The sequence below is a fragment of the Clupea harengus genome, chromosome 1 (genome assembly GCF_900700415.2).
Source record: "Clupea harengus chromosome 1, Ch_v2.0.2, whole genome shotgun sequence".
NCBI classification, from domain to species: Eukaryota; Metazoa; Chordata; class Actinopteri; order Clupeiformes; family Clupeidae; genus Clupea; species Clupea harengus.
The window spans coordinates 22,392,722-22,409,714 of NC_045152.1; the positions used below are offsets into that span (position 1 = coordinate 22,392,722).

Below are 16,993 nucleotides of genomic sequence, written 5' to 3' on the forward strand. Positions count from 1 at the left end.
CTGATCAAATAAAATTGAAAAATGTTTAATAAACTGTTCAAATATATATACAATGCTGATGGACATCTGTGTTTTTATTACAAGTTCAACTGATGGATAAAATGAAATAGAAAATGTTTGCTGTTCAAATGTAAAATGTTTTTATATAATAATAATAAAAACAGGTAACCTAATAGGCTATGAGCATCTCAGTCTTTGCGACAAGGTTTTGGTTTTCTCATTGTCGAAGGGTGGCATGCCATGAAAAGTATGGGTGGTGGTTTAGTTGAAAAGGTTACACTGAGTAGTCAAGGTCCTCTGCGGAGAGGGGGCTAGGCAGATGGTTGGCACAAATTCTGCGAAATCTCCACCGCCAAGGGAAATGAAATTATACTCCGTGCGCCTTTTTGCAGCCTGTTACTGTAAATTGTTTCAACATTTCATTCCTCAGTGGCGCAACTTCCTCATTAATGTCTCGAAGGTTATTGAAGGCCACGAGTGTCTTGTTGTATGATATCGTCTTTTTAAGTCACATTCCATTTCAGTGTGAGACTCTGAAGTCATGTTTACTTTACTCATTGTTGGGTATAAGCACAAAGTCAGATACACCCGACGGATTTCATTGGTTGATTTTGTTACGCCCACGAATGTTACATATCCTATTTGACGTCATGTTTTCACGTTAAACCACGCCTCAGCTACGCTGCCTGTACGTTGTCTGTCGTGGTGGATTTCTGACAGAGGTGAAAGCATGCCGCTACGATCAGCTGTCCGTGTTATTAGTACCCCTTTGAGGGCTGTTCTTCGACCCTCAGCTGCAAACCCCAGCCGAGGATATTCTGCTGTTGCACAAGCCCGTTCTGTGTTGGAACATGAACTTGACACAATCCGAGCGGCAGGCACTTGGAAGGGAGAGCGAGTGATCACTTCTAAACAGGGACCACATATCAACGTGGACGGCAGTCGTGGTGGTGAGCAACAGCGCCTTGCTAACAAGTGTCCACACAACGTGTGGAGTAACCTCGAAAGACACGAACTTGCTATACATAACTGGACCATGCATGAATGTTAAACTGTGTTAACAACGTTCGGGTGTTTGCTGTGTATGAGCATATCTCTAGCTCTTTCTAACTAGCTTTATCTAACGAAGTCGGCTTTATCTAAAAGTTGGGGAATGCAGATTCGCTGTTCAGCAAGTGCGTGCATTTAAGTGCTACAAAGAATCAACTTAATTATAGGTGTGTGGTAACATTTCCTTATTTTGGCTGTTGGTCATAATTTGTTTCGTCTGTAGCCTGGCATGGAAAAGGCCCAGACTTCTGTCAATATTCTCCCTTTGCTTAGTGTCAGTCCATTGTCACAGTAGTCACACAAATGTTATAGAAAATTGTTAACTATACATATGTATCTTTCTCTCTTAAACCAGACAACTTCAGCTGTTTATTGTTGATGACCTCTACAGTGACAGGCCAGTGACGCACCACTATTCACCTATTCTAAAGGAGCCCTCAATGTCTCCCTGTATTTGCAGATATATTGAACTTCTGCGCAAACAACTATCTGGGTTTGTCCAGTCACCCAGAGGTTGTCAAGGCGGGCATTGAAGCCTTACAGAATTATGGCGCCGGACTGAGTTCTGTCAGATTCATCTGTGGCACACAGGTAATCTCATTCATGACGTCTCTCATTCACTGAAAAGAGCCTGACCTATAGTTTGTCTTGCAAGTAATGACGAACAATTGCATTTCAGTTCGATGTATACAAACGGCATATCATTTATATACATTTATAAGTACATTAACACTGCCCTCTGCACAGCAGAACCAACAGTTTGTGTCAGTAGATACTTCTCAATGTCTTTCAGGGGTGTTAATTGCCAGAGGCAACGATTCAAATACTATCACGATATTTGGGCCACGATACATATTGCGATTCTTTACATTTTATGATACAGCAAGTACTGTAATTCGATTCTTTAATAGATTAAAATGTATTTCTCCCATATATTACATTCGGTAAACTCTGCAGCCATCTTGGCCTTGTACATTTTTTCTTGACTTTCTTTCCGATTTTCACTGTGACGCAAGAGAAGAAAAAGGTCTTGCACCATATTGGGGACTTCATAAGACAATACTTGGCGTCGCTGTGTTGATATAATATTGTGCTGAATAATATTGTTATACTACCCTGTATATATTTTTTTCTCCCACCTCTAATTTGTTTATTGTATTTGTTAATGTTCAAGATGGGAATAATAAGGCTTAATTCACAACTTGAATGAGAATGTGATGTCAAAGACCAGACCAAAGCAAGCTTAATTCTGACCCTTTCCCTCAGAATATTCACAAGGACCTGGAGAAGAAGCTCGCCCAGTTTCATGAACGGGAGGACTGTATCCTGTATGCTAGCTGTTTCGACGCCAACGCTGGACTTTTTGAGGTTTGGCCTATATTCTTTTTGACCCCTGACCTCTTCTCTGTCTCTATTGCTTGTTGACTCACCGCTTCATTGTGAATTCTTTTGTTTCCTCCATTATACAGCATTCTCTCTGTGTTTGTGTTATTGGCCTCAAGCCGCCAGGGCAGTGTGCTCAAATGCGGTTTCTTTTCAGGTGCTGTTAGGACCTGATGATGTGGTGCTCTCAGATGAGCTCAATCATGCGTCCATCATCGATGGCATCAGACTGTGCCGAGCCAAGAGAATGCGCTACAAACACATGGATCTGAATGACTTGGAGGAACGACTGAAAGAGGCCCAGGTATATGCAGTACTTCACCGCATCATTTAAGAATGTAGACCACAATAGTTACTAATAATGGTAAATAATATATGCACTGATTTCAAAAGACAGCAATATGATCCAAGTGAAAAGCTTTTGCCCTCTGTTCTCCATGTCTTTGAAGACCAGGGGCCTGTTCGTCGTAGCTCGTTTAGCGAGTTACCGAGATCATTTTCAGGATGAGATAATAGAAGTCCCTCCTTTCGGTTCGTGGAAGCAACTTTGGATAAATCACCATAGCAACATCAATTAGTTCCAACCTGCTCCAGCGCAGGCTAATTTAAGTGAAGCTGGATAAGCTTGCCACACCCCCGGAAAAAGGAGAGATCCCATTGACCAAGGAGCGATATTAGTTAGATTGGCGCTTCATAGGGAGAGAGTTCTTCGCAATTGCCAAGATCCATTATTCCATCATGATGAGTTCTTGTATGAGCGCTACCGATTCAGCCGACAAGGAATAATTTATGTACAAGACCTTCTCGAGCGATTTATTGCAAACACCACACGCAACAGCCGAGCATTGACTGTCTTGCGCTTTTTTGGAAGGAAATGTAAAACTACACTTGATAAGGAGGTGAGGGGAATCGAACTTCTAACCTTATGATTACTAAGCGTCTCCTCTACCCACCTAACCACTCTTACACTTGTCGTGATATATACATACACAGCCCGATACACAGCTTCTTGTCTTGCTCTCGCAGCGGTGGCGATGTTGGATTCTGCCATGATTATGGTCTTGTATTCTTCATAAGCATTCATGATCATCTCCTGCTCGCCAGTGGAGAAAAAAAATAGGCTCTTTGAGTTTAGTAGCCATTGTACCGTAAAAAAAAAATCACGGTTTTGTTGATCGACCCTTCCCCCTTTTGAAGTAGGACGAGCACGTGCAATTGCCTGATAAGTTTAGTCTGGTTCAAATTAACGACATGATTTGACCGCGGATCAGCCTTGGACGAAGCGATATATCCTGTCCTCAATCATCTCGGTAATTCAAACTGGCTAATGGGACAATTGATAATGGGACAAATTGATGGGACAACTTAAGCACTTACGACGAACGAGGCCCAAATGATTGGGAATGTGTAGGTTTTTTTAGTCCGTGAAATTTGTTTACAATCGAAACAGGGCGATACAAGCTAGGGTGTTCCTCTGCATGAACATTTCACACATCAACACGTGTCTTGAATCCCTAGTCGTCACGCCTGCGTCTGGTCGTCACCGATGGTGTGTTCTCAATGGACGGTGATGTGGCACCACTGAAGGGAATTTGTGACCTGGCTGAGCAGTATGGAGCCATGGTCTTCATCGACGAGTGCCATGCTACTGGTTTCCTGGGCCCTAGGGGCAGGTGAGTTGCACAGAGTCGGTGTTTAAGCACTTAACAACATGACAGGGACGTGAATTGCAGAAGAATTGCTGCTGAGATTTGTATTTTGAACAAAGCCATGTAGTTGATATGGTAAAGACTACACCTGCTATAAACCTTTTTGTTTGCAGGTGTATTAATGGGGTTTTAGGTCTCACTGTTGAATGATTTTTCAGAGGTACAGATGAGATGCTGGGCGTCATGGACCGCGTCCACATTGTCAACTCAACTCTGGGGAAAGCCCTGGGTGGAGCAGCTGGTGAGTGAATCAGATAACCCATTAAAGCTGGTGTGTTACACCGACATGTTTTACAACAGGGGACATCATGAACGCTATACGAATTTATCTCTCCAATACTGTATAATTCTTCTTCTGGCAAAGATGTTCTTTCACTCTGAATTTTAAAATGTTATGCTCGATGTTTCTCTTCTCTGTAGGTGGGTACACAGTGGGGCCCAAGCCTTTAATTGACCTTCTGAGGCAACGATCACGCCCATACCTTTTCTCAAACTCTCTTCCCCCGCCCGTGGTGGCCTGTGCCACCCGAGCTGTGGAGCTGCTCCTGGCGTCCAATGAAATCGCTCAGAGCATGGCCGCTAAAACCATGAGGTAGGATTCCAGGGGTGGAATATAACTGCTGTGGCAAGTGTCCAAGGCTGCCTCTACTATTGCGTATGCAACCGTTTGACAGTGACCTGATCTCCCTGCAGTAAGAGGATAAGACCCCAGTGTTTGTCTTTGTCTTGTTCAAAGAAGGCAGGATTTGTTTATGGAATATGTAGCAGAATTCACACATACTTATCACTTTGTTATTTTTGTAAAAAGTTACACTGGATCTACACGAACTTAAACGATTTGGTTTGTTAAAGCAGTCACCAGGTTCTTTGTTGATATTGGATCCATGTCATGTTATTTGCTAACTACTTCAAGATAGTAGCAAACATATCCTAGAGGTCATTCTCAAGGTGCTGTACCCATGAGACTACAGTATCAGACATTATTGGCTGCTCTCTTCCACCTCTTGAGGACATTTATAAAACACGCTGCCTCAGAAAAGCCCACAGTATCCTCAGAGACTCAACACACCCTGGTTACCACCTATTTGAACTGTTGCCCTCAGGGAGACGCTTTAGGACCATCATAGCAAAAACAGACAGGCTGAGAAACAGCTTCTATCCCAGAGCCATCATAGCACTTAACAATGCACAAAACTGACCTGTATTTGTCTCTCTGTTGTGTTATATGTCTTGTGTTTTTATAGTGTAAATATGTATATATATATGTTCAATCTATATTTTTATTGTTTTTGTGTCTGAGAGCTGCTACCTCAATTTCGTTGTACTTGTGCAATGACAAATAAATATATTCTATTCTATTCTATTATGAATGTCCGTACACTATGCACCTCTCTGTATTACTTTTGTATCTGTAAAACAGCATGGACAAACTAATAGCAGGGGCTCTGCATGGTTGGTAGTAGTCTGTGATTCATTATGTGAGGTGGCTGGCTAAAAGACTACTTTCTCTACTTAAACATAACTAGAATACCATCTGATCTTTTCCAGTAGCCAGACAGGTTAAACAAGTCAAACAAACACATCACAGAGGAACATTAGAAAATGCCATCAGGGCATGATTTCAGTGTGCTTCATTAACTTGTTGAACCACTGATTTCCACAGGTTCAGAAATGCTATGACCCAAGCTGGCTTCACCATTTCTGGAACCGCCCATCCCATTTGCCCTGTGATGCTAGGCGATGCACGGCTAGCTTCATTGATGGCCGATGACATGCTAAAGTTAGGTGAGGAGTCAACTGCTGATGTGATCTGAAATGATTGAAATATTCCTGTTTTGATTTGGATCAACGGCCCTGTATGTAACCTGTTGAGTATGGATGCAAATTCAATCAAAGTCTGTCATTTGCTTTGTAAAACAAATCCAATTGAACCTGAATATTAAACATAAGAACATCTGGGTGCCTTGAACATCAGAAAAATAATATTCTCTCTCTGTCGCTCTTTCCTTCTCTCTATGTCCTTAGGTGTGTATGTGATTGGATTTTCCTTCCCTGTGGTACCCAAAGGGAAAGCCCGTATTCGTGTGCAGATCTCAGCGGCACACACTGATGAGGACATTGACCGCACCGTAGACTCCTTCATTCAGACAGGCCGCAAGCATGGTGTAATTTCCTAACCAGAGCAACAAGAGAACAGCATCAACTGTTACAGCTACGGGAATCAGGGAAGGGGGCTTGCACAGAAACTACTGTTACAGACAGATTTAAAATGCTGATCTTATAGATGGCGAGGGTTGGCGTCAAGAAAGCTGATAGCGTTTACAAAAATGAAAGGCCAGTCGTGAGTTGCATTTGCTTTATAAGTGCCCAATAAATAACTTTGTTAAGAAATTATGTCTACTATTCTTCAATTTTTACAAATCACGTGACCTGTACCATTTTAAACTAGCATAAAAAAACCATCTTGCAGCACTTGGCTAAAGGGTTTGTCGGGCTAGCAAACTAAATTATTTATTTATCCCCATCCCAAGCAAATTGGGGCAGTGTATTACTATGTTTGTATACCCCTACCTCTGCTCCCTTTGCAGAAGAAAACTAAAAGTTTGCCCAAGGTGGGGGAGGCTGAAGGCCTTGTAGCATGAAAGTGTATTTAAAAGCTATCTAAGATGCCTGTCTCCATCAAGCTGTAATTATGCTAGCCTCTCATATGGGATTTTTGCTGTTAAAAACACCATTCCTGACCATTTATGACGGCACTCTTGCGTTGTCTTGCTGTTTCACTACAGTGACTCACTACACCCCTTGAGGTAAAAAGTGGTATTATGACCGGCTGGAGCGGCCATCTAATCTTTCATGTTGATTCAGTTTCAGTATGCTGTTAAACAGTGAACACATGCAGGGCAACCTTCGCTGCTAGATACTGAATCAAGATAAGATAATTACCTTACAGGACTATTACATCTGGCTGCAGGAGTTTTTTTTTTGTTAAGCATACTTTTGGTACGAAATAGGCAATATTTCATCTTAATTCAACATGATGTTAAACATTAAACCAATTATTAGTGGACGGCCATTTTTACTGTTTTATTTCAACATCATGGGATATATTTCACACAGTCATTAAAAGGAGATGGATGTTTTTTAGCAGAGGGTACTGGCTAATGCAAACTTTCTATCTTCCATTAGACCGATTTTACTAGGACAAAGGCAGTGAGATAGAGCTACTCTGTGTAACCCCAACCAAGAAAATTCGGACTTTGTTCACTCACTTTGACGTTATATTTGGCTTGTGAACTGCGTGGGTGAATTGCTGGGATTCTGCTTTCACCAAACGAATTATAGCTTTATTTTTCAAGCATTTGTAATGTATCTGATCTAACCTGTAGAGATTTCGCGCCAACAATCCCACCAAGCGCCTCCTTCCAGTCACATGTCGCTATTCCCGCGAACTTGACTCACTATAGCAGCCAATGAGAACATCAAGAAGAACAGGGGGCGGGTTCCTAATGAAAAGTGACGCAAAGTTTTGCCGCGAAAGTTACAGAGTGTGGTGTGGTGTGTATTGTTTGCAGAGGGGTACGCAAACGTGTGACGAAGTGGGAATAAACAGCTTTTTTTTCGCAAGAACACGTTTAAGTGTTTTGTTACCATTACGATTATCAACAGTGTTTGACTGTAGGATACATCCTAAAGCAATCTGAACAGAATGTCCGGTTTTGATAACCCAGGAATCTACTTCAGCGATAGTTTCGGCGGTGGAGAATCAATTGGAGATGAGGGATCCTTGAAAAGGAGTCACATAAAGAAAAGATTTCGCGAATTTCTTAGGCAGTTTCGAGTTGGTACCGATCGCACTGGATTCACATACAAATACAGGTAAGGCTATATACATTCGTACTAGCATAACTTGCCTCCAATATTTAGATGGCCTCACCGAACTCATTGCTAACATTAGCTGACTACGGTTAAAGTTAGGTATGCTATGCCAGCTAGTTAGCCAGAATCCATATTCGAAATTAAACCAGTAACATAACGGTAGTCGCACAACTTGCCTCACACATATATTTCTGTTGTATGTGTGGCTGTTAGATGACTTTTTTTAATCCGTCTTTCTCTGTTCCTTAGAGATGAGTTGAAGAGACACTACACTCTAGGGGAGTACTGGGTAGATGTTGAAATGGAGGATCTGGCCAGCTTTGATGAAGATCTCGCTGACTGCCTGTACAAACTGCCCACAGATAATCTGCCACTGGTAATGTGAAATAATCCAATTAATGAGTTCACAATTTTGGATTCAGTGTTTTGGACAATATTGTGCAATTGATTATACATATTCTGTCTTTTGTTTGTCTGTATGTGTAAATGTTTGCTTTATGTCACAGCTGGAGGAAGCTGCCAAAGAAGTCGCTGATGAGGTGACTCGTCCTCGTCCTGTAGAAGATGAGGCTGTGCAGGACATCCAGGTCATGCTGAAGAGTGATGCCCACCCTATCAACATTCGCAGTCTGAAGGTAAAATTCAAACTTCAACAATGCGCATCAGTGTGGAGTCCACTGCTGCCTCCACTTTTTCAGTGTATTATTCCAATGTTTCAGATTGTTACATATTGTTGACTGTGATGCATGCCTGCAATTGATGCTTAGTAGGAAAATAGATGATAACTACTCAGAAAGTATAGGCGTGACTGGCAAAAGTTACCACTTTAGTTGAATGTCATGTTCTCTTCAGTCGGAGCAGGTGTCCCGTCTGGTGAAGATCCCTGGCATCATCATCTCCTCCACGCCGGTGCGGGCCAAGGCCACCCGTGTGTGTCTGCAGTGCCGTGGCTGCCGCTCGGTCCTCAGCAACATCGCCATCCCCCCCGGCCTGCAGGGTTACGCACTCCCCCGCAAATGCAACACGTTAGTATCGCTTTTATTTTTTTAAGATTTGTTTTGGGGCTTTTTGCCTTTAATGAGATAGGACAGTGAATGTTTGGACAGGAAATGAGATGGCGAGAAGAGGTGGGGAGTGGGGTCGGGAAATGACAGCGGGTCAGATTCGAACCTGTGTCCCCGTGGGCGTTGATCCCCGTATATGGTCGTGGCTACTGCTTGCGCCACAGTGCCCCCCACGTTAGTATCCCTGTGTGTGTAGAGTTATAGAAAAGGCACCCAAAATAAGTGTCTGCATTTCATTTTTTTTTAGAGAATCAAGATAATCTAGCTTTATCTGAATGTAACACATTTTAAACCTCTTCCTCTGTCCCACAGGGACCAAGCAGGCCGTGCAAAGTGTCCAATGGATCCGTACTTCATCATTCCAGACCGATGCGTATGCGTGGACTTCCAGACGCAGCGGCTGCAGGAGTCACCGGACGCCGTCCCTCACGGAGAGATGCCCCGACACATGCAGCTGTACTGTGACAGGTAGGGCCTCAGTGTCACACAGCATAGAAATAAATGATTTATGAACACTGAAGGCCACTCTGAAGTTCCACACTCTGCTTTGTTACTGAAGATGGAGAAGGAACAGTGTGAGAAGTTCTTTGGACTCTGTAGCTGAAATGGAAGAGCGGAATGAAAGAAGTACTTCAGTTATGAAGTTTTATGAAAAGTTATGAATTACGAATATAAATTTGACCCAATGTTGCCCTTTCTGTCCCCAGGTATCTCTGTGACCGTGTGGTGCCAGGGAACAGGGTGACCATCATGGGCATCTACTCCATCAAGAAGGGTGCAGCCACAAAGGCCAGGGGGCGTGACAAGGGAGCGGGGGTGGGCATCCGCGCTGCCTACCTGCGTGTGGTGGGCATCCACGTGGACATGGATGGAGCAGGTGGTGAGTGGCACTGCTGGTTGAGAACTACTCCTGCACTGGTTCTGCATAGCAATCATTAATATTGCAATCACCTGTACGTGGGACCAAAGGCACTGAAATCACTCTCTGAACTCATTCCTAATAGGTCGTGGAGCCACTAGCTCAGTCAGCCCTCAGGAGGAAGAGGAGCTTCGCTCCCTGGCTGCCTCCCCCGACATCTATTCCTCCTTCTCCCGCTCCATAGCTCCCTCTATCTATGGGAGTGATGACATGAAGAGAGCCATCGCCTGCCTGCTGTTCGGAGGGTCCAGGAAGAGGTGAGTGGGGAGATGGGGACATGGATGCACATAACCCTAATCTGGTCACAATCAAATTGTAATTGTCCAGTTCACTTACGATGTCCTAGTGTAATTGTAATTTCAAAGTTGTATCTTTGAATGTTTTTTAACGTAGGCTTCCAGATGGACTCACTCGCAGAGGTGACATCAACATGTTGATGCTGGGAGATCCAGGAACAGCCAAGTCTCAGCTGCTGAAGTTTGTGGAGAGGTGCTCTCCTATTGCGGTGAGGCAACATTTGTTTTAGGAACTATAGGAAGTGAACAGTATTCAGTTTACATTTGAACTTTAATCAAATAATAATTAAAAAATATACACAGGCCAGTGAAAATATACCACTGCAAACAGTCTTTTGTCTTATTTGATATGAACAATTCAAAGAAGAACACACAATGTTTTGTACTGAGAATTTTAAGTAAATATCGGGAGACTTTGGGTCAGGGGATTTAAAAAGAATTGGCAGTTCAGTAGAACCCCGGATGTAGGGGAGCGGTCTATGAATGAGATGAGAGGTTTTTTTTTTTTCTCTCTCTCAGGTAAGCTTAAACTGGATGTTCTGACATATTTAAAATCTGAACTAAGACTGGCAAATAGTTTAGTGACTCTAAAGAGGGCCACACAGAATACTGGTATGTTTGGCATTATTTGTGTCCAGAGTATTGTTACTAATACCAGTGATTCCTACAGCGATTGCAGCTCTAGTCTGGATTGTGCTGAATGGTAGCAGCGAAGTTGCATAGTGAACAAACTGTTTTTATGTGTGTAGCTATTTCAATATTTTGAATGGCAGCCGATAGTTAATGGCTGCCGTTTTAACTACCTATTAGTTCTATGGTTGTGGTCTTGTTATGTGTTCTGCAGGTGTTGTGTTTGTAATGTCCCTCTCTCTGCTCTTCTCAGGTGTACACCTCAGGGAAGGGCAGCAGTGCTGCTGGTCTGACTGCTTCAGTCCTGCGTGACCCCCACACACGTGGGTTCATCATGGAGGGAGGAGCCATGGTGCTGGCAGATGGCGGTGTGGTGTGCATTGATGAGTTTGACAAGGTGAGGATGGTGCTGCCCGTACCCTGGCTTTCCCTTGTGTGCCTTCGTGTGGTCTGTTGCACAGAGGATCAGGAACAGTCAATGTTGAAGTTGATGCCCTTTCCTGAAGGCTATAAAATGTGTTACATTTGTTTAGTAAAGAATGCTGAAAGATATTGTGAGGGCTCTCTCCTTTGAATGATTCGGTTCATGATTTCTAAGCAATGCAATGCATCCTTTCTTCTAGATGAGGGAAGACGATAGAGTTGCAATCCATGAGGCTATGGAACAGCAGACCATCTCCATTGCAAAGGTATGTTATGCTACTATGTGCAACACCATTACCCTGGGAATATAGTACAACCGATGATTGTCATTGTGTAACATTTGTCTACTCTGCCCATTCTAGGCTGGCATCACCACCACTCTGAACTCTCGCTGCTCTGTGCTGGCGGCTGCCAACTCCGTGTTTGGCCGCTGGGACGACACCAAGGGCGAAGACAACATTGACTTCATGCCCACCATTCTGTCCCGTTTCGACATGATCTTCATCGTCAAAGACCATCACGACCAGGAAAGGGACATGGTCAGTGAGCTTGATTGCCATTTCCCTGATCTTTAGATGGAAGGGATCTCAAGCGGTCCTTGATATCTTTTTCCCCCCTAAAACTTTGAAATCTACACCTTTTGCTTTAAAACCCAAAGGTTTGTGTCAAACGGCGATCATATTAATTGTCAGTGTAGGTGACCGTACATTGTGTTCAGTACGCTAAGTGTGTTTGTGTTCAGTACGCTAAGTGTGTTTGTGTTCAGAACGCTAAGTGTGTTTGCTGCTCTGTGCTCAGACTCTGGCCCGCCACGTGATGAATGTCCACCTGAGTGCCCAGACCCAGGCGGATGGTGTGGAGGGGGAGATCCCGCTGGCCATGCTGAAGAAGTTCATTGGCTACGCCAGAGCGTGAGTAACAGCCCCTTTTCATCAGCTTCATCCTTAAGTCACTGAAACATCACCAGTTACTTGATCTCTTCGTTGCGTTCCCAAACCATGCAGCATTAAGCTAAAAGTAAAGGTTTAGTATCTCGTTTCTGATTGTGTTGATTCAGTGATCTGTCATCGCACAGGAAGGGGGAAGGCGTCATTATTTTATTTTGTATTCTTTCGTCTTCTCTCCCAAACAGGAAGTGCGGTCCACGTCTGTCTGCAGCAGCGGCAGAGAAACTGAAGAACCGCTACGTGGTGATGAGGAGTGGAGCCAGGGAGCACGAGCGAGAGAGCGACAAGAGGGCGTCCATCCCCATCACTGTCAGGTAAGCCACACCTGGCCTCTCAGCCAGTCTTACACAGTTAAGGTCATTGCCACTTTTACAAACTAGCAAAAGAGGCTGCCCCATATTTTATACTGTTGTGTAGTGTAGTTAAACGTCATCTCAAATGCAAATGTTACTGTCTCGATCCATGTCACTGTAAACCGGTGTTGGCCCAAGTGCGGTTGGGGGTTGACACTGTAATGAGCGTGGTGTTCTGTCTCCTCCCTGCAGGCAGTTGGAGGCCGTGGTGCGCATCGCTGAGTCTCTGGCCAAAATGAAACTGCAGCCTGTGGCTGGAGAGGAGGAGGTGGACGAGGCCCTCCGCCTGTTCCAGGTGTCCACACTTGACGCTGCCAACTCTGGCAGCCTATCAGGTGTGTGTGTGTGTGTGTGTGTGTGTGTTTTTTAAACACTTCTTTTGTCATATTGGATTACACAAATTTAGAAATGCTAGTTAATGTTTTCACATAAATGTACATCATTGGTCTGTGGTGTTAAGTGTGTTTGCTGCTGGGTTGGCAGGCGTGGAGGGCTTCACCTCTCAGGAGGACCAGGAGATGCTCTCCCGCATCGAGAAGCAGATGAAGAGGCGCTTCGCCATTGGCTCCCAGGTGTCTGAGCACAGCATCATCCAGGACTTCTCCAAACAGGTGTGGGACAGGTGGCATTGTATATTATACACACCAGCACGCACATCGTCAGGAATGAATGGCTTGTCCCAGACAGCAAAGTGATCTTTGGGCAATATGTAGTATTGGTATTTCAGAAAACACAAGGTGCCCTTGCCCAGCTTCTTTTAACAGAACCCTTTGTCTCTTCCTCTTCGGTTTCGCCTCTGCAGAAGTACCCGGATCATGCCATCTTAAAGGTGCTTCACCTCATGCTGAGGAGGGGAGAGCTTCAGCACCGTATGCAGAGGAAGGTTCTCTACAGAGTCAAGTAGAGCTGCTGTATGTCTCTGGTCTATATAGGTCTGCTATTCTGAGGTTTCTTTGAGGCAGATCGAAATAGCAGTCTTGTGTTTCCCAGTTGTGGCTTATGTTGGACCATAGGTTGTGAGGGAGTACATGTAAAGGCATCATGTATTACTTCACATGTATTTGTTAATAGACAGAAGGGGTGTTGTTTTTGTTTAGATACTTGATATCCTGAATGGAATAAGCTTCTGAAACAAATATTTGACCCTCATGGTGGATGGGAAAAAAACTTGCCAAGCTCAAACATGCAAATTGTGGCGTTTGAATGCGAACTCATGTTTCTCCATGACAACTACGCTTTGTGATGTTGTGGTGACAGTTCTAGTCATGTAAAATGATGATGGAGAAAGCACAGCACTAGATATTAAACTGTATGAATTAATAAGGAGGACTTTGTGCTTTGTATTTTGTATGTTGTATTTTGTGTTATCTAAATAAAGAAAATTATTGTTAATTCTTTGTGCTTTATCATTTGGCTATATAAATTATGATAGAGATGCATCAGAATGCTTTCTCAATTTTATTGATTTAATCATGTGGTAATGTATTGACAATATTTAGAATTTACAAGTTTATTTACAGTTCCATTTTTACAGGTAATGTATGCACACTTCAGACACCAGCAATAGAGGTTAGCAGCGGTCAATATGTGCAATTTAGTTAATGCCAAAGTAAAAGTATTTTATCTCATCTTGAAAACGTGCAAGAAATAACTAAAGTACGGCCAGTACAGAAACTTGCGGATACACAAAAAATTAAAAGGCATATATCCCCATGCCAACTGTTGCCAAGGCGACACATACACCCACGGTGAACTGAAATATAGGATGGTACTGATATAGGATGGTCTTCTGATTGGTGGCTGTAGTCTCATCCTTTTTCAACACATCTGCACAAGCAAGAGTTACCAAGGGATCAGTCCGTGTGAAATTCTCCATTAAGAAATACTATCTTGATATTAGATACTTTCTGAGATGTGGGTGATTTAAAAAGGGCACCAACTTTAATGTTGTTAAATTCCATAATGCTTTTGGAATATTATTTTTATAGGGAGCAATATGGAGAAAAATAGGAATCCTACCTGTGTCCTCAGTGAGACTCAATATTTTCTGAAGGTCATCAAACATCTGATGAGGGGAAAACAGATTTATTAGATCAGCAAACTCAGATTCCTCCCCAATGAATGCCCCTTTGGGTCAACTATTCTGGAAAGTGCTTACATAGACTTTCACGATTCCTCTTTTCCCTTCCCATGTGACATTATTATATATCAGAAGTTTCTGCCTGTCAGCCCTTACATCTTTACTGAAATTGTTATGCTGTTGTTGTCAGCTGTCCTGTTCACATGCCCCCTGGGTTGAGCTGCTATGGAGAAAGTGTATGCAGCATGCCTTCCTCTAGTCTAGAGTTACTAACACAGGCTCTTCCCACTCCCATAAGCATCACCTCCAGAGAACTGGGGCCCTATGGTGAGAACTCAACAGGGGGGAACCGAAACAGCAACTGGCATCTGTTCCGCTTACCTCGATGTTGGCCTCAAAGGCCGCGACGGCTTCATCCAGCAGCTCCTTGCGCTCCTCTTTGGTCAGGTCGATGCTGTTCATGCGGCTGCGGTAGAGCTGCTTGAAGCGGTTAGGGCTCGGTACGCCCGGGAAGGAGAAGAAGGACAGCCCTTCCTTACTGCTTAGCCCCAGAGACTTCTGGGTGATGCGACCCAGGACCTGACCCCCAGACAGGTCGCCCAGGTAACGGGTGTATGCATGAGCCACCAGGAGTCTTGGATTCTGTTTTCCAATCTGTTTTGGCAAAACAATATTTAAGAGACAGAGTTTTGCTGATACTTGTTTCCGGTAATAGTAATAGGTGGGTAAATAATATTTGTATCCAATAGTATTTTTAAATTCTTATACTGTCTGCATACCTCTCTGAGCCTCTGGACATATCTTTGTGTTGCAGCAGGCACAGTGATTCTTTTGCGCCAGTGAGGACCAAGGAAGTGCTCCAGGTCTTCCTCCAGGGTCTCCACTCGGGCCAGCTCCTGGGGAAAGTATATGGGGACCACACTCGGATGTGAAGCACTCCTGTCCAGCTCATCCTCCAGTGCACGATAGACCTCATACAAGGAGCAGAGTAGGAGCTGCAGACAAAAAAAAATGTTTTAATTATAGATGAAATGTAAATCATTGTCTTTGATCCTCTGGTCTTGCGATAATCCAAAATCATATTAGATCACATTTAAAGTCACATTTAAAGTTTTAATGACCAGATAAATGCTTTAATAGCTGATGTCATGACTGGGCATTAACCCAACTTGTTGAATTGTTGTGAGCGTGCTGCCCTATTTTGAGCAAAGAGCATATGGGAAATGAAGGAAATTGTCATGTAAGAGTCGCACAGCAGCAGTCACCTTATACTGGCTGAGTGTGATCTCTCCTTTCTGGTAGTTCAACATCAGCTGTGTGTTCTCCGCCCTAACATGGCTGTCTTTGGTCACTGCCTTGATCTGCTCTGACAGGTCACTACAGAGGAATAAAAACGCATTTGCATCAACATCACCACCAGTCAAGGGTCAGCATTACATTGAGATGGTGAGGACAACACGAAGGAGTAGAGTAGAAAACGCATTTTGATCAATTAGAAAATCAGAAATTTAGAAGAAAGATGAATTAAGACCCTATGACAAGAAATAAACACAGTAATAAGAAAATCAAAAAAGAAGTGGAGGAAATAGGTGTTTACACAAACAAATCGACGTTACAATTCTTTGAAAATATTTACATAGACAGTGTCCTTTATCTTTCCCAGGGGAAAAATAATACTTTAGCAGGGCTGAGACACCCAGTATGTGGATGAAAGAACAATAGCAAAATTTTAAAGCTCCAATACCTGTCAGTGATTTTGGTGTCATCTCTGCGACTGCTCTTAGTAACTTCCATGTCTGCAACAGATTCAAATTTTATAATTAAAAGTAGGCCTCACCAAAAGGCAGCTGTTTGTATTCAAATTCATGAATACCAGTATTTTCTTCTGTACCTTGAGTCCTTCGGTGTATCTGTAAAATAAAGTAGCCAACAGCCTCTTCTCTGTCTTCTTTGAGTTTAGAGTTATAAACTGTTTGGCTTTCAGTGCTCTTTTTATATCCTGCCCCACTGTTGGGAAGCAAGAGGAACTGAGATTGTTGACTCATTTCCCATTTGCCGCAGCTTACCATGACCAGGCATGTTTTTGGTTTTGGTGACTAGTGCAAAAGTGTACTGGATCGTGACTCAGAGATACATTAATTCCACATTACTATGTCAGCACATTATTTGTGCTTTGCCAGTATCCTACAACTCCTCAGTGTTCAGCCACAATTGTTATAGAATCTGACTTCTGATACAGGGGACCTACTCCTCACACAATTCT

At 43.3% G+C, this 16,993-nt stretch overlaps 3 protein-coding genes across 3 annotated transcripts; 2 read left to right on the top strand and 1 right to left on the bottom strand.

The window, feature by feature from the left end:
* Positions 1–660: 660 nt before the first annotated feature.
* On the top strand, positions 661–6,533 carry gcat (glycine C-acetyltransferase). Its single transcript, XM_012825830.3, has 9 exons — positions 661–950; positions 1,511–1,641; positions 2,317–2,418; positions 2,591–2,737; positions 3,952–4,106; positions 4,301–4,383; positions 4,563–4,734; positions 5,806–5,927; positions 6,168–6,533. Exons 1-9 carry the CDS (start codon positions 731–733, stop codon positions 6,317–6,319), a joined length of 1,284 nt encoding a protein of 427 aa, XP_012681284.1. The 5' UTR covers positions 661–730; the 3' UTR covers positions 6,320–6,533.
* A 1,158-nt stretch (positions 6,534–7,691) lies between these two features.
* On the top strand, positions 7,692–14,042 carry mcm5 (minichromosome maintenance complex component 5). The gene is made up of 16 exons (XM_031571609.2): positions 7,692–8,018; positions 8,268–8,394; positions 8,525–8,653; positions 8,871–9,043; positions 9,395–9,550; positions 9,790–9,962; positions 10,087–10,258; positions 10,395–10,506; positions 11,181–11,324; positions 11,551–11,616; positions 11,713–11,889; positions 12,149–12,261; positions 12,483–12,611; positions 12,843–12,985; positions 13,134–13,261; positions 13,453–14,042. The coding sequence occupies exons 1-16, from the start codon at positions 7,849–7,851 to the stop codon at positions 13,552–13,554; spliced, it is 2,214 nt and encodes a 737-aa protein (XP_031427469.1). The 5' UTR covers positions 7,692–7,848; the 3' UTR covers positions 13,555–14,042.
* Positions 14,043–14,144: 102 nt separating this feature from the next.
* On the bottom strand, positions 14,145–16,790 carry hmox1a (heme oxygenase 1a). The gene is made up of 7 exons (XM_012825742.3): positions 16,622–16,790; positions 16,475–16,526; positions 15,996–16,107; positions 15,510–15,725; positions 15,112–15,384; positions 14,670–14,715; positions 14,145–14,477 (listed from the first exon to the last, which is right to left on the bottom strand). The coding sequence occupies exons 1-7, from the start codon at positions 16,773–16,775 to the stop codon at positions 14,344–14,346; spliced, it is 987 nt and encodes a 328-aa protein (XP_012681196.2). The 5' UTR covers positions 16,776–16,790; the 3' UTR covers positions 14,145–14,343.
* Positions 16,791–16,993: the final 203 nt, after the last annotated feature.

Coding starts and splice junctions, on each gene's coding strand:
- gcat (XM_012825830.3), top strand. CDS start 731: ATGCCGCTACGATCAGCTGTCCGTGTTATTAGTACCCCTTTGAGGGCT. Junction 1,642..2,316: donor GATTCATCTGTGGCACACAG/GTAATCTCATTC, acceptor CCTTTCCCTCAG/AATATTCACAAGGACCTGGA. Junction 4,384..4,562: donor AGCCCTGGGTGGAGCAGCTG/GTGAGTGAATCA, acceptor TCTTCTCTGTAG/GTGGGTACACAGTGGGGCCC.
- mcm5 (XM_031571609.2), top strand. CDS start 7,849: ATGTCCGGTTTTGATAACCCAGGAATCTACTTCAGCGATAGTTTCGGC. Junction 9,963..10,086: donor GGACATGGATGGAGCAGGTG/GTGAGTGGCACT, acceptor CATTCCTAATAG/GTCGTGGAGCCACTAGCTCA. Junction 12,262..12,482: donor TTCATTGGCTACGCCAGAGC/GTGAGTAACAGC, acceptor TCTCCCAAACAG/GAAGTGCGGTCCACGTCTGT.
- hmox1a (XM_012825742.3), bottom strand. CDS start 16,775: ATGAGTCAACAATCTCAGTTCCTCTTGCTTCCCAACAGTGGGGCAGGA. Junction 16,108..16,474: donor GACACCAAAATCACTGACAG/GTATTGGAGCTT, acceptor ATTCCTCTGTAG/TGACCTGTCAGAGCAGATCA. Junction 14,478..14,669: donor GAGTCTCACTGAGGACACAG/GTAGGATTCCTA, acceptor TTGCTTGTGCAG/ATGTGTTGAAAAAGGATGAG.